Here is a 16276-nt window from a genome sequence, read left to right on the forward strand (position 1 = left end):
CCCCTGGTGTTTGCTGTATGTTTGACTACTTCACCTAGGATCAATGGGATTGATTTTAAACCTGTTTGTTGCTTACTTAGACAAATAATACGTGCCTCCATGCCTTTAGCAGAATCAAGACCTTCTAAATTCTTAGTACAGAAAATCTCTTTTGTTACTCATACCAAGGACACATATAGTTGCTGAAAGCGGAACCTGTCCTGTCATCTGAACTTACACAGAACCCAATCTAAAGATGTGAGAAAGCCACCTCGTAGAGTCAATATCAATTTCCTTTGTCAATGGCCAGCCTCTTTCCCCTCTGGGACATGCCCATACCTTCTACATTAGAGATGCCACAGACATACATATTCAACAGACACCCAATAGTGTATTATTGGCAGTTTGGTTTATCTGCAATGAAAGGCGCTCTTTGGGTCCCTCAGTTTTAAACATGATAAAAAAGTAAAGCATAACAATCACTTGCACCACAGAACCTGCTAGAGGACTTCACCCACTTATGCAACTGCTCAGGGAAGTTGTTGTGTCAAACACAAGTTGTCAACCACGATGGGAAGTAATGATCATGAATGGACATGACTATATTACAATGCCACTGAAATAACCACTTTTCCACTGGCACACATTTGTTGCATTTAATCAACCACCCTGTGGTCAGGAATAATCACCATGAGACACATAAGAAGTTAATATTTATTCAGGAGGGTGATTACATATACATGCATATTTATATCCCAGGTGAAGAGCACTCAGCCCTTCAGCTTGGGATTAGATGAAGCAGACATCCTTTATTTCAACCCATTCCCAACTGACTCTGTAACCTAATATCTTCACAGTATCTTCACATTGTGTTTTCCTTCACTTACTTCTCAATGTACCTTTTCCTTTGGGCCATTCGTTTTGCCAATTGCTTTAAGCAGTGGAACCTCTCATTTATTCTTCAACAGTTTATATGTTGTCTCCCTGAGATGGTGTGTATGATTTATTTCAAACCACTCACTATACATTATTGCTGCAAGCAGCTAGTACACAAAGTGGTGTTGTATGTGGTATGTGCAAGTTATCATGATTGCAAATAAAACCCAAATAACTGTGGCATGTATTAATCTAACTACTGATGTCCAGTGGAAGAAAGTGGGAGAAATGCACTCCTATGATATTCAAGCAATGTACCTAAACTTGCAAAACACTGAAATTTTAGGAATGGAATTTTATATTCATTCCCACCCCACAAATGAAACTGAAATGCTGTCTATACAAGCAACCACCACCACTTGGCTCACCAAAGCCTCCTGGACTGTGTGTTTTGTAAGAACTTCTGTAGGACATCCCTCCTTCTTATTGGGCTTCACAATAGCAACACCTTTTCAATGAAAATGTGCAGGAGCTGACTTTGTGCAGACTTCACTGGAATCTTTTCTCTTCTGGGATCTCACACACAGTGGATGGAGTATTCAAATACCAACCAACCTTTCCTTAAGCTCATTGGGAAGTATAAGACTGAGTCCCCCAAGGCCATGGAGTGCTGCCATAGCTATGACCTTGCTATCAATTTTACATTCATTTAGAAATCAAACAGAACATAAATTATACCATGCAAAAAGCAAAAAGAAAATACACATTACGTATTACATGTATGTCTTACCATCTGTTCTCTCGTTCTGTCTGCACCTCAGCCTACTAACCATTGATCACTGTTTTCTTGCTTACTGAGCTACACTTGTCACCTCACTAATATCTCTTTATTTCTGCATGAAGCTGCCTCTTACCACCTATGAATACAAATGATGAATTGTAAGAAAAAGAGATGAGATGCGCCCCTTGACCAAAACAAATGTAGCAGATGATGTGTGGGGAGTTCTCTTCCTTGGAAGTCCATCACCAACAGAGGTTCAACCCCTCTTTAATCTCCCCAGCTCCCCTGCCCCATTCCTCGTCAGGGGCACTGGTATTGGTCTTTTTCATTATACATTGGAGGAGGTGTCACAGGGGGACAGGTGGGTTCAACCCTAGGTTCATTCTGCATGATGATCACCGGCTGTGAATGGAAAGCAGATAGCTAAAGTCAGATAGAATGCACACTCAGTGACATCTCTACAAGAGACTGCATTGTTTTTTGGCAGCAAAATTATCAGTGTGCAGTAGCACCCATGACCTTTCAAACAATATTGCCCTCAATCACACTGGCAGTCATACCATCAGAATTCAGATCAGGAACATCGACCACCAAAATCACATCCTTTCTCCTTCAGTACAATTATATTAATCTCTGTCAATATCCCTGTCACCCCATACAATCTATTATACTAGCTTTCTTTATCTAGTTGTTCTTTGTTTTAGTCTCTACTAAATCTTAAAGTATTCAAGAGTAGAGAAAGTGATTTAAGAATGGTAGTTATGCTATCAAACAAATGTGATAAACTGACTTTTTTCAGCATGCAATTTAGGTGAAAATTCATTTTAAATGATGCCATTGGGAACAAACCTCTGCCTCTGTATGTTTTTTCTGAGGAAAACACAAAGGGAAAAAGGTGATGGATAGAGTACTTGAATCAATCTCAGACACTGGTAATTACTCGAGCCATATTGCAGTCTTTCATTATTTTAGCCACTGCACCATGCCTACGTGCAAGGGTTATGCCCTGAAGTGAGTGCCATCCTCACTGTGCTAGTGGAACCAAGCTGCACCCTACAGAAGAGGCCCTACTAAGCTGAAACCAAACTTGTTGCAGAGAGTGCCTAGCTTGGCAGTTCGGGATGGACTGTTCCTACTGGAGCGGAACCAAGGCTGATTTACATGTGACTGGGTCTCATCTGGGGTGGCATATTGGGCAAAAAATGATGAAGTGGGATGCAGCTCCCAGTAATCACCAGTGGATGAGATTAATTAAGAATTCCATCCATCATTCTTGCATTTTTCTCTGAATATTTTTGAGTATGGAACAGTAACAATATGTTTGATGTTTCTATGTTAATGTTGTAGAGCAGTGGTTCACAATCCTTTTACTTCTGTGGACCCCTAGTTTATCATTACTGGAACCCGGGGACCCCCACTGAATCATTATTGGAATCTGGGGACCCCTCTACTGAGTCATTACTAAAAGCTGGGGACCTAATCTGTTAATATTATTTCATTTTCTAAGCAATCGCTGACCCCCTGAGGAGGCTTGGCAGACCCCCAGGGGCCCCTGGACCACAGGTTGGGAACCACTGTTGGAGAGAGTATATATTATGTAGAGGAGCCAGCGAAGCTCGAAATAATTTTCTGCCGCAACCCTCAGGGAACCTGGAAGCTAATGCAAGAAAGACAGCAGCCTGGAGATGGCAAGAGAGAGAGAGGTGGGGGGGGGGGCAGTGGGACAGTACAGAGGAGACAGAGAGAGGGGAGCTCCAGGGATGGAGGGGCCAGAGAGCACTACTAGGGGAGGGAGGAGAGGCCGAGGAGACACACGTGAGAGAGGGAGGTATCAGACAGAAAGGTACGTGCTGGAGAGAGTCACAGAAGAGAAAGTGGCATTGGGGATGGAGAAAGGTCACGCAGCATCTCAGGGGGTGGAAGAATCAGGAGACATAAGTGGGATGTGCAAGCACTGCACCCATCTGCAGCAGATCGATTCCAACTAAATAGTCCGTTGTTGCAGGGTCAGCGGGACAGGCAGGAATGATGCCTTTTATCTAGGCCTCAGCAAAATTCAGTGGATATCTAGGACGGGTAGGTGTTCTCAAGATCAAGAATAGGAGGACTCCCCTGAAATCTCGCATGAGTGTAACTTTTAGGAGGCCATTTTGAAGGCAGGCATACACAAACTGCTCAAAATAAATGTAATAAGATAACTATGTTAGGTTCAGCTTTGCACACAAGCACTGACTAAAGAAATAAAAAATGTGTGCTGCAGGCCAACACGATTACAAAAAAGGACAGTAATGACTGTATAATATCAGTAATTAAATGTGTAATGAAAGACAATAATTTTCAGATCTACAATAGTCCTACAATTAGTCCACCTGAGGTAAAAATAAAGTACATTGAAATGACCAAAAGAAAGAATATGAGGTTTAGATATCCCTCTTGGTTGATCTAAGATGTGATTAACAAAGCATTAAGCCAATCGCTGAAGGTTAATTGGCCAAATAAGCCAATGGCCTGCAAAGGACAGCAGACCACTATCTATTTGATTGCATTCTAAAACAGAAAACTTTAGGGGAGCATGCAGTGATCATTACCTACTCCCCTCAAAGGCGACCACCCCAATTAACAAAAAAGGAAATGGTTCAAAGGGGACGTCTTCCTCTTTGTGAATCAGTTACCATGGCAGCGTGGGAATCAGTAACTGTTCAGTGGTTATGCGACCCAAACTGCCTTCTTAAAACATTGACAAATACCATCATCAACGTCGATGTGAAAGGAACACTCCTTTCGTGCTCCTTCCAAATTGCAATTCAGTGTGAGTCATGAACCCCGTTTTCCTATTCAAAAAAACCTTTCCGAATCACAAAATGGGATTAGTACATAAGCAAAAGGAATGGTGTGCTTCCAAACCCTGTGATATTGCAACTATCAATATGTTAAGCACTGTAACATCCTCTAGGATTTAAATAAATCAATACATAGCACACACATGAGTGCAACATTCAGTGCTGATGAATGAGAAGAAACTTGCCCTAATGCTGTCTCAGATGTATTGTTTCTATGTATGCAAGGGAAGATTGCAGTCACTGCTTAATTTGTAAATAAAAGCCTGCAGGTGCCCTAAATTCTCCTCTGAAACACGCGGCTGCACCAACTAAATGAGCATGCAGGGAATACCGAGGGGTAATCCTGAAGCCATCTCGGGCCTCTTTAATCCAGTTATAGCCACTCTTTGCCCCTTCAGCTCACTCTTGTAGCTTTCTCCCTTTGTAACGCTTTTTTGCTTTTCTCTTCCTCTGTCTTTCCCATATGTGACTTTTTCTAGCAGTAAATGCTTGATGCAGAAAAAGTAAGTTCCGGTCCTCAAAAATATGTGCCAGTGCCTCACACCGGAAACTACCGGCACAAATTAGGCACTGATTGCAGTGCTCCTGGGCATGCTATATCTGTTTTGTATGTGACATGTGTCAGAGAGAAAGCATTCACAGTTGCTACCCAAGGTATACCCTTTCTGTGCATGCAAGGTATCTGCGTACCGCTTGCACCTATTCCAGAGCAGTTGTTTTTTGTGTTGGGGACGCTTGCACTGCTCCTGCTGTGCCTGTACTGTGTGTTAGAGAAGCTTGGTAACAACCTTTACATTATAAAAGAAGCAGAATCATTGGCAGTTCCAAAGCTTCTTTTTAAAGTCTCCTAGGCGACAGTCAATCACCTACTGCAAAGAGTTGTAGTAAATTGTCAGCCCTTGCATTGAGCGGGTGAAGAAAAAGCTAATTGGGCAATGGTCGCAACTTAATACCAGTGTTTCTGGCCAGCTCTAGGTCTGCGAGTCAGTGATGGAGAAGCTTCACTAGAACCAGCCCCACAGTGTGACAGTCCAACTGACCCCAACTATGGCCACCTCTTACTATCCAGCCAGGATCAGTGGAGCACATGAACACCCATTTTAGGGTACCCATGGCACCCGTGCTACCAGTGCTGAGCGGTGTGTACATTTGCCTTCCCTCCATTTCTCTGACAGTTGCCAGCTGGTAAGGTAGCAATCAAGTTAATGCTGTCATTCTCCGACCACTATAATGGTCCAGGAATTGGCAATCAGTACTGTTGTGCCCAAATACAAAGTCGTTTTGTGATTTGCTGACAAATGTAAAGGCAACATAGCTGTGAACAGTCTCTTGTGTGCTTATTGCAGTATTGTGTACACGGCTGTCTGATGAACAGGGTAAGACATCCAGTAGTCAGTTTGAGGCCTTGGTTTGGCTTCACAGCATAGCTGGGGCCAGACCTTGTGATCAACATAAAATAAACTCTCAGAAGTACGATTGAGAGAGAGGGGCTGAGGCTACAACCACAAATTGGTTTTGCTGGGTACAGCATTGAACTGGGCAGAAGTTGTATGTATCCCCCTTAGTGCCTTGTGAGAAAGCGTATGCACAATAAATCAGGATTAAATTGGGAAGGGGTATGGCCTAGCAGTTAAAGTTGCTGACTGGAACTGGGAAACCAGGTTTGAATCCTTACCTCGGCTCAACATCCTGTGATTCTGGGAAAATTACTCATTAAAATTACAATTTTGCACATACAGTTCCTTTGCTCTATTGCCGGCACCTGCAGTTCCCATTGTGAAAATCCCTACCACAAAGGTAAACATTTATACAATGATAAATAACACAGCTGCCAACCACAATCACAACCACAATCAACAAATCCAGAATTATCCTTGTTAATAAAAAATTATTTCAGCTCTATATTTTTCATAATGCTCATTCCCTGTATCACTCACGCGCAGCCCTCACGGTCCACAGCATCTACTCAACCCCCCTATAATGAAGACTAGTAACACTTCCAGCATCACAGAGACAAGCATCTCGACAGGACCAGGAGCAGAAAAAGACATAAGAACAGAAACAGGGAGATGAGCATGAAGAATCCTGATTACCATGTCAGAGGTGGAGTCGCGACACACAGCCTTACAGCCAAAGACCGAGGTGGAAATGGAGATGCAGAACTCCACCAGCACGAGCAGCAGAAGCAGAGCCTCAATCCCCTTCACCACAGCCTGGAAGAGCAAACACAACTGTAAGCTGTGTTGTTGACAAGCCACAGTACATACACAAATTATAATGTCTAGACTGGATGCAATTCCATAGGTTACTGTAAATCAGTAGCAAAACAAACCATTTTACATGGGAAGGCTTACCACCCCACCTATCATACTAGGATAAAGTTCTCATTGGAGCATTGTCCACGCTTGTGGTTGTTCACCTCCATTGGGACGAAGGAATAGTGAGAGAATCTGTGACCCACTATGGGTAACCTGTACCTCTATGACTCTATTGTGGACATTGTAAGGCGTACCACTATCTACTGCACTTATATCTCAGAAACCTTATTCTCCAGTCTCCCCTTTCCAGATAGGCCACATCCACAAAGGTGTCTCAGTGAGTTTAATGCTTGTTGCTAACATCACTTGTGGGTCAGAAGTTGGAATCCCACCAACTAAGCCTTTCATCTTTTGAAATTTAGCAAAATGAGTACCTTTAACTTGGGTTATAATAACAGTTGGTATTTATCACACGTATAAATGGCAGACCAATCCTACTATATAAAGGCAGATTATTATCATTAATATTTCTAGCTTCTAATTCATAGCCATCTTACATCTTCATTTTCCTGGCTGTCTTCAACAGGAAAGATGGCATCTACCCCTTTCTCCACAAGTCTGATGAGATGTGTATGAGAGCAAAGGGATTAGACTGCAGAAGTTTTTGCAAGCCTAGTTGTGGTTTTAACAGATTGTTTTGCTTCTGTTTCTATTCTCGGAGAAAGGTTTTACTGGGATGCACAAGAGCTTGTGGGAATGCATAGGAGCTTGTCTGGGAGACTACAAGTCCTACAACCTACTAGTGACACTGAGGACGGGGCAAGGGAGCCAAGTCCCTCACCTTTGTCAGTGCTATAAAGAAGGAAGGGACAGATTTATAAGGCCCTAGCGCCTCCTTGCGCCACATAGGGTATTTTTTTTTTTTTACGCTAATGTGGCTCAACTAAGCAAAAATTGCTGCGCCATATTTACAAAGGGCACAATGCATGCATTGTGTCACTTGGCGACCCCTTACGCCATGTTGTGCTTGCGCTAGGCATAATGTATGCAAGGGGGCGTTCCGGTGTTAGGAGGCCCACAAAAATGGTGCCATGAAATCTACAAGATTTAATGGCGCCATTATTTTCGCATCATTTTTAACACCTGCTCAAAGCAGGACGCACCCATTGAAGTCAAAATTGTTGATGCTAGTGCAGCAACGAGCCACAATAGCATAAAAAATGTTGACACTATTGGCCTCACATGCACATGGTGCGCCATATTTACAATACGGCTCACCCATGGTGTCGTTAGGTGTCGGTGGAGGGGCGCAAGAAATCTAGTGCATCAAGACTGATGCGCCAGATTCTTGTAAATCTGGGCCAAAGCCTGCCCTTCTGTGTGGCTAGCATCCGGGCAAAGCCCAGGCACAGAGCAGTCTATCTTTGCTCACTATCAGCTAGAAGCAGCTGAGCTGGGCCACCCCCCTTAGTTCCTCGATTAATCTAGTATTGACATTGCAATCTCCATTTTTATGCAGCATATTTATGTAAAAGTATCTAACTACTGACTGTTTAGACTTTGGTATGGTGCTAGTAGGCACTTAGCTAGGAGGAACTTGGAAGAGAATGAGAGTTGGTTGAGCACTCTTTCAAACCCCTGAGCTGAAAATAATAGACAAGTGTAAAATTGGAGCTAACCAGCAAAAAGAGCTCAAACATACAACAATATATGGACTTCTTGAGCACCCTCCAATGCTCAGCAGTAACAGGGCCACAAGCTCTTTGTTCCAGCTTTGGTCTTAAGTGGGGGTCAAATGTTCCCCCATCTTTGAACTTTGCCACCTCACTTGTTTCCCTTCCCTTGCCAGCTGTGGGGCAGAAAAAGTAATTTCCAGTAACTAGGGACTTTGAGGACCAGATCAATGCCCCATTCTGTGTCCCAATTACAAGCAGTTACAGCCGATAGAAGGCAATTTGTTAAAACTTGGGTCTGGTCCTCCTGCTGTTGGGTCATCCCTACACCAGCCTGAACGTGCCATCACAGTTCGTAGCTTCTCAGATATCCTCTTCAAACAACAATATTTATTTTTTACCCTAAATCTGTCCCCTTGAAGGGGCTCTAAGATTGTATATCCCTGCTGATGTGGGAGCATGGCAAGATGCCATAGTGGGCCGCTCCTTTGCCTGTTGTTTTCTGCTATGTGGAAATCTTTGGTGCCTAATGGTCTTTCAAACTAGTGAGGGGTAATTGGGGTCAAATCCGTAAATCTGCCCCTAGGGGGAGACAGATAGACTGCATGCCCCTTCTGGTGTAGGATCATGGCACAATGCCATCTCTTTTGTTTTGTGACATGTGACTTTCAATCCCCTCCAGGGGGCACAAAGACTATATTGCCCAGGGTGGGGAAGTGGGCGCTGACCTTTTCCCAGGATGATGATCCCTGCTGGAACCATCCACACCCAGTGTGTGAGGGGCGGGGTGGGCAGAAAGATTGTATTGCCTTCGGTAGGGAGGGAGAGCTCTGACCTTTGCAATTCTGGTTCGATACTCCAGGGAGCAATTAGCTCCAAACAACAACTCCCTGAACTAATAAATCTGAGCAATATGAGGTTCTGCCTGTCGGCTAATTCCCCTAGAAACAGCAGGGGTAATCTCTCACAGTTACAGAATTACGAAGATCAACCATCTAGAAGCTTGTAGCAAAAAATGGATGGCTTGAACACAAAAGATAAAACTAGTCCCATATTAAAAATTCTAAGCTGGAACATTGCAGGCCTAAAAAGTAAAATGGAAGATAAGGACTGGGTTGAATTCATTAAAAAACAAGACATCAGCTGTTCCCAGGAAACTTGGGCTATTAATGCTATTGACCTAGATGGGTTCTCCACTTTCCACTCACCCGCTATCAAGCAAAAAAAAGGAAGACCAACGGGAGGCCTGATCATTTGGTTCAGAACTTCACTACTAGGAAACTCCGTAGTAACCCATGCTGTATTAAGCAAGGAAATCCAGACGCTTGCGGTAAAATATGACGAGTGGTCACTCGAAATAGTAAATGTGTATTTCCCTCCTATTAGCCGGGTCCAAGTCACGCCAGGTGTGCGGCTCCTTAAGGAACATATCCTAAATAAAAGAACTACGTGTTGGAGGAACCCAGCACTAGGTCATACGAACAACCGCTCTCCCCAGCCTTGTAAAACCTTTTTACTGATATGCGGTGATTTCAACACTAAACCTCATTCTATCCTCTGGGATGAACAAGTAGTAGAGGAAGACCATGCTTGGAACATTCCAACGCCCCGCATCCAATGTAGTAAAGACTCCAAGAAAGGAGAACTAATCTTTGAAGCATTAATAGAAGGAGGAATCCGCACCTTAAACGGAAGAACAAATTCAGATAGAACTTTCAAATCTACCTTTCGATCTGGAAAAAGGCAAAGTATAATCGACTACATGGCAATAAACATCGAAGCCTGGCATTATGTCATCGATATGGAAATAAGGCACAGGATTGAGAGTGATCACGACCCACTGCTAATGGAGATAGTCCATCCGGACATGAGCCCAGGGAAGGCCGTGTCTCCATTCAACGGAAATAGCTTAAAAATAACTATGAGACCAAATAGGAAAAACATATTAAGGTCAAATGAGGATGAACCCTACACGAGCACACCTAGTCAAACCTGGTTGCTATTACATAGCACGTTTTTAAACCTACCAGTCAACGAAGCCTTACCCCTCCTGCATAATTTTAATAATCTGCTATTACAAACAACAAAGGAAAAGACCAAGCATCTTCAAATTAATCCTAAAACGATGGAGGGCTGGTTCGATGAAGAGTGTTTGAAACTAAAAAAGACCTTATCACAAGCACTGAAGAATCGGCATTTGAATGACTTTAATGAGCAATATTTTCATGAATGCAGGCAACAGTACAAAAAATTACTGAGATACAAAAGGAAGACATTCCCACATAAACTCTGGAAAATTCTACTGCAGGTAATATCAGCAGGGAACTGCAAAAAGTTTTGGGAGATAGTCAGGTGGGGTTGCGAAGGTCCTTCGAAAAACCTAGAACTGAATATTAACCCACAACTTTGGGTAAAGCATTTCACCGCCTTGTACCAGGAAGTTGCCAAGACGGCATCCAGGAGTACCAATAACCCATACAGTCTCATTCAAGGGCTGGCAGGCAGAAATCAAAGATCAAGTAAGGTACTTCCACTTCAAAAGACCTATGCAGTACCTTCAAATCGGCTTGTTAGATCAGTAAATGAATCCCAGAATGAACTAGTCCCTAACGAACTCCCCAGCACAAATTCCATGCAAGCAACCCATGCCACTCCACGTGCAATGGAGTTAATACCGGAATTCAGTGAGAAAGAAATCAAACAAGTTATTCTCCTCCAAAAGCCGCACTAGGCTCCAGGCCCAGACGGTATTCCTTCAGACGCTTACCGTAACCAGCTAACGTTATGGCTACCCGCTCTAGCCCGTCTATTCAACAGTGTTTGGCACCACGAGGTAATCCCTACTTCCTAGAAGAAATCAATAATTGTTCCAATTCATAAAAAAGGCCCTCGGGACATGGTGTGCAATTACAGGCCTATCTCACTGCTTGATAGTGTTGGAAAGATTTTTGCCAAAATGATTCAGTCGCGCCTAGACCATTGGCTAGAGGATGGAGACTTAATATCAACACACCAAGCTGGTTTTAGGAGAGGCCAAAGTACAACAGATCAACTTTTTAAGTTAAACATGATCTGTGCTAAATACGCCACCCTAAAAGACTGCCCATTATATCTGGTCTTCGTGGATCTTCAAACAGCCTTCGACAGCGTAAACCGCCAAACATTATGGCAGTTATTGTCGGAAATGGGCATACAGGGAAAAATGTTAAGGCTGTTAATTCTACTGCATACAGGAAATACTGCCAGGGTCAGATATACTACGAGAAATGATTATACGGCAGAAATTCCAATCGAGCGAGGAGTAAAACAAGGCTGTGTTTTGGCCCCAACCTTATTCAATTGTTATATAAATGAAGTAAGTCAAGATCTGAGGGAATTAAATCTGGACGTTCCAAAACTAGCCAATGAAAGTATACCTATCCTGCTCTTTGCTGATGACGCTGTACTACTGGCAAGAACGGAGATTGCAATGCATCGACTACTCAGGGGTTTCGAATCATTTTGCACCTCAAGGAGCATGGTAATTAACGAGGGGAAAACAAAGTTTATGATTCTTAACCAAAAACAGACGATGCAATCGACCTTTAGGGTAAACAACAAGCCTTTGGCCCGAGTGGCTACTTATGATTACCTGGGTTGCAGATTAGACGAAAAACAGACATGGAAACCACAAATTTATAAAAGCAGCATCTCCCTGGCCCAACAAGCTGGAGCAGTACTCAGATTTGCAAAAGCTACAGGCAACCATTCTGTGAGTTCTGCATTGCTCGCATACAAAACAAAAGCAAGAGCCGCAGCACTTTACAGTGCAGAGATCTGGGGATTCAGAAAGACTCCATCAATACAAGTAACCGAGAATAAATTTCTACGCCGATTACTTTGTCTAGGCAATGCCACACCAATGAACGCAATAAGAATTGACCTACAAATGAGAAAGGTTGAGGACTACATTGCTCTGGCTCCAATAAGATACTGGATCCGTATTTGGTCAAAAGAGGAGCTCAGACCATATAGAGACGTACTTATGGACATCATGAAGCTACAAAGCCATCTGAAATTGCCCTGGTTCAAACACATCTCAACTACCCTGGCTGCTATCGGCCAGGAAGACCTCTGGCTCCATCCAGAAAAAATCAGAAGGCCTAGTTTAGCTGTCATAAAAAAGGCATATTGGGAGAAAAGGACTGAGAGTATGTGTGAGACACTTAGCCCCTTATTCAAGCGCTATATCTTATTTAACCAAGAGCTTAAACCAGCAATATTCATAGACAGTATTTATCCGGAGGAAAAATGGCTTCTCTATTTTAAATTCCGCATGGGCACACTACCTGTGATGGCGGTGACCAACAGATGGCAACCCGTTCCTCCGGATAGATTAGAATGTTGTCCATGTCTTCACGGTGGCCCAGAAACACTTTCCCACTTTCTTTTATTATGTCACTTCACGCTTAAACTCCGCAAATTGTATTTACGTCCACTTTTTAGATCCTACGGAGTTAGGAAGTGCAATGAGGCGGAAGTGCTATGTATGCGATCAGACGAGAAACACATTGTGACAAAAGTTTCAACTTATATATTGGAAGCATGGAAGCTACGCTCAATAATGCACCCACAGTTGGCACAAACATAACTACATGTGTCATCCCATAGCTATCTAGCCTGGAAAATTGGTGCAGGGTGTTGCAAAACTGGGTTAGGCATCGGATTTTTATTAAACGGTTGGCAGCCACCGTAAGGTCCCAAATGATTTGTGCCTGAACAAGATATTTAAATATTAGATTTATAATGTTTGTTTTTGTTTAGAATAAGTCAAGTTTTATGCAAATTATGGCAACGCATTAAGTTTTATAATGTAGGGCAAATCGGATATATTTCGGCACATGTCAAATCAAATTTAAGCACAGTTTTCTTTTTATTGAGATGTTTTATTTAATGTGATTTTTTCCGAGTGTGATGGACTGATATTTATTGTGTGATTATTGTTATGGCCGGATAGGCTAACAACAATTAAATAAATGGAAATGGACCTTTGTCCAAGGTTCACCCTTGCAAATAAGAACAACAAACAGAAATTCCTGGTGTATAGTAGACTTTCTATCCCTAGGGGTCTATTTGGGGCAAACACCCCAATCTGTCCAGGCGGGGACAGAAAGACTGTCTTGCCCTGAGTGGGGTGGGGGCACTGATCCTTGCCGAGGGTGAAAACCGATGTCTAATGGGCTTTCTGCCACCCTATTGGGCAGATTGGGGACAAACCCCCACCTGCACCCCTATGAGGGAAGAAAGACTGTGTGCTCCTTCTGGTGTGAGGGCAGGACCTGATGCCAGGGTGAACCCCCCTCACTTGTGTATTGAAATACCTGGGGCATCATTTACAAAGGCGCGTGTCTGGCTGCGCTGCCCTGTCCCACCAGGAAAGGGCAGAAACATGCTGTATCTACAAGATACAGAACATTTCTGTCCTCTCCCCCTAAGCTGATGCACAAATTGCTGCCATGTACCAATGCAGGCACCCTTGGACCATGGTGCAAGGGTGCCTTGTGTTGTGGGGATGATTGTTTTTGTGCAGGAAGGAAGGAGGTGTTTTCCTCTTTCTATGTATGCTGCACGTAGAAAGGAAAAAATAAACAAATAAGATATTTCTCCCCGTTGCATCACTCTTACGCCACCCCTGGCATTTCCAGTCATGTAAATCTGGGAATGCATTAGATTCCTTCGGGTTCCATAGGTGTTGCATGTGAACACCCCAAGCAACACCCATGGAATGCCCCTTTCATGCTGTGTTATGCATGAAAGTGGTCCATATTTACAAGGCCATGAAAAGCCACACAAGGTGGCTTTGCGTGGCCTTGTAAATACGGGCTGGCACACTGCACCACTGAAGCGCAAAAGGAATGACTCTCCAGTGGTGCAGTGAGCTCTTCCACCCAGCCCTGGGCCCCTGACTGTATGAAAGGTACAGAAAGACTGCACTGCTCAGGATACAGAAGCATTATCCCTTGACCATGAGGCAACTCCACAGCTTTTCATCAGTTGTCCTGGCACATTTTGGGAAATTTAGCTCATGTCCCAGTTTTTAGATGGGGTTGACTGAAAACAGTGGGAGGTGAGTTTTTATTTTTCTAAAGCAGGGATAGCTAGCAGCTCTTATCAGAAAGCTATTTAACTAACCGTCATAATAATGGCTTTAAAACTTATATTTAATTTATGTTATTAGTGCCTCTTCTATAACTGTATTTGGATGAGCGCTGCCATCTGTGCACTAGGTTGAAGTAAAATTGTAGTGCTTCTTCTGTTTTTACAAAATGTCCCATTTCTTTACTTTAAAATTCTGGTCACCCTATCTGAGGACTGTTACAGGGTGCATCCCCATTATTGCAGGGCAGCGAGCCACACAAAAGGGCAGGGGAGACACCAGACATGTAACTTGTGTAACATAGATTCTCGCTTTGGTTGCACGTCATCACGAGATATGGTGGTTGTGAAAACGCCCGCTAGTGGCAGTGGTGTTGGTGACCCAAATGCAAATACTTGAGTGGCAGTAGGTCTCAGTGTTGGCTGGTGCGGGAGGTATTGAAAAACTGGTTGGGCCATAATGCTGATGGAGGCGCCAGTGTCTATTAACTCCGAAACTGGGTGTCCTTCTACAGTATCGATGTATTTGGGTATGCAACGTCCCTTCCGGTCTCCTTTTTGCGTGGTGTGAATAACGTGTACCACCCCATCAAGATCACCATCATCCATGCCATCATCATCATGTGTGTCAGACGTGTCCATGGTGCGCACAAGTTTGGCTTTCTGCACTGGTTTGTTGGCTGTTTACTTGCAGACCCTGGCAAAATGGTTCAGTTTATTGCATGCTGAGCATCTCTTACCCTGCTCTGGGCAGGTCACTTGGTGTGGATAGGAGCCACCACACCAGTGACAGGTCTTTGGTGTTACTGATGGCTTGGGGTGTTTCTTAAGTTTGTCTGGTGTGGAGCTGGCAACTGCGTTCACTGGCTCCGTTTTTGCAGGCTCCATATTTGCAGCTCATCCTTTGGATAGCTCTTTGGAGCGTCCGAGTCAATATGTTGGTCAGCGATATTCCGGGTGTTTGGAGGATGTTCTCCTGCAGTTTGTATAAATTGAGCCCTGATCTCATCTGCAGCGTCTGGTAGGGTGCACTTACTGGCCAATTCTCTAAGCCGAGCTTAGAATGCGTCAACAGACTCTTATGGTTGTTGCCTGGCTTGGCGTAGCAAAAATCGCTTGTAATGGGGATTGACGAGTGGTTCAAAATAAGTTGTGAGAGCTTGTTTTAATGCAGAATATGTATATGGCGGTCCTGTTTTCATAAGAGATTTTGCGATCTTGTGTATGGGCGCGCCTCTCAGGTGTAGGAGCATGGGGCGCTTTCTGTTGTTTTCGTTGGTCACAACGGCAAAGGAAGTCTCCAGGCTGTCTAGCCAGTCTTTCCCCTTCGCCGCGAAAGAAGACAGAGGTCCATCACACAGAAATGGCTCAAGGGCAAGGATAGACACCATCTTGGATCGCTGTCAGCTGTTGCAGTCGCGTACCTGCCGGTGTCGCAAGTTGAGTTGGCATGACCGCTTGCGTAGGTTGTGGCCTCGTCTAATGCTGCAGAAGAAGAGTAGTTTGTTTTTTTCTTTTGTTTTGTATTTTTTTTCTGTGTTTTGATGAATGCACCCTTATTTTTTTCTTTTTTTTTGAAAGTCAGTGCCTGCCAAGGTGTCTGTCACACTCAGCTGGTAAATGTCCTTACTATACATGCATCTGCTAAGCCTTTCCTGTGATTTGGCAGACAAAAAGGTGGTGCTCACAGGCAGTGGACTGCACACACAGCATTCAAGGCGAGGCTAGAGGGGT

At 43.7% G+C, this 16276-nt stretch overlaps 1 protein-coding gene across 2 annotated transcripts in view; it reads right to left on the reverse strand.

The window, feature by feature from the left end:
- Positions 1-701: 701 nt before the first annotated feature.
- LOC138287429 (membrane-spanning 4-domains subfamily A member 4D-like) overlaps positions 702-16276 on the reverse strand; it is a 104693-nt gene continuing 89118 nt past the window's right edge. For both annotated transcript variants that reach the window (XM_069227853.1, XM_069227852.1), the window contains 2 exons: positions 6570-6689; positions 702-2038 (listed from right to left, as the gene is read on the reverse strand). In XM_069227853.1, coding sequence (XP_069083954.1) covers positions 1937-2038; positions 6570-6689 — 222 coding nt within the window. In that variant the 3' untranslated portion in view covers positions 702-1936. The remainder of the gene's footprint in view (positions 2039-6569; positions 6690-16276) is intronic.

Source organism: Pleurodeles waltl, chromosome 4_1 (genome assembly GCF_031143425.1).
Source record: "Pleurodeles waltl isolate 20211129_DDA chromosome 4_1, aPleWal1.hap1.20221129, whole genome shotgun sequence".
NCBI lineage: Eukaryota > Metazoa > Chordata > Amphibia > Caudata > Salamandridae > Pleurodeles > Pleurodeles waltl.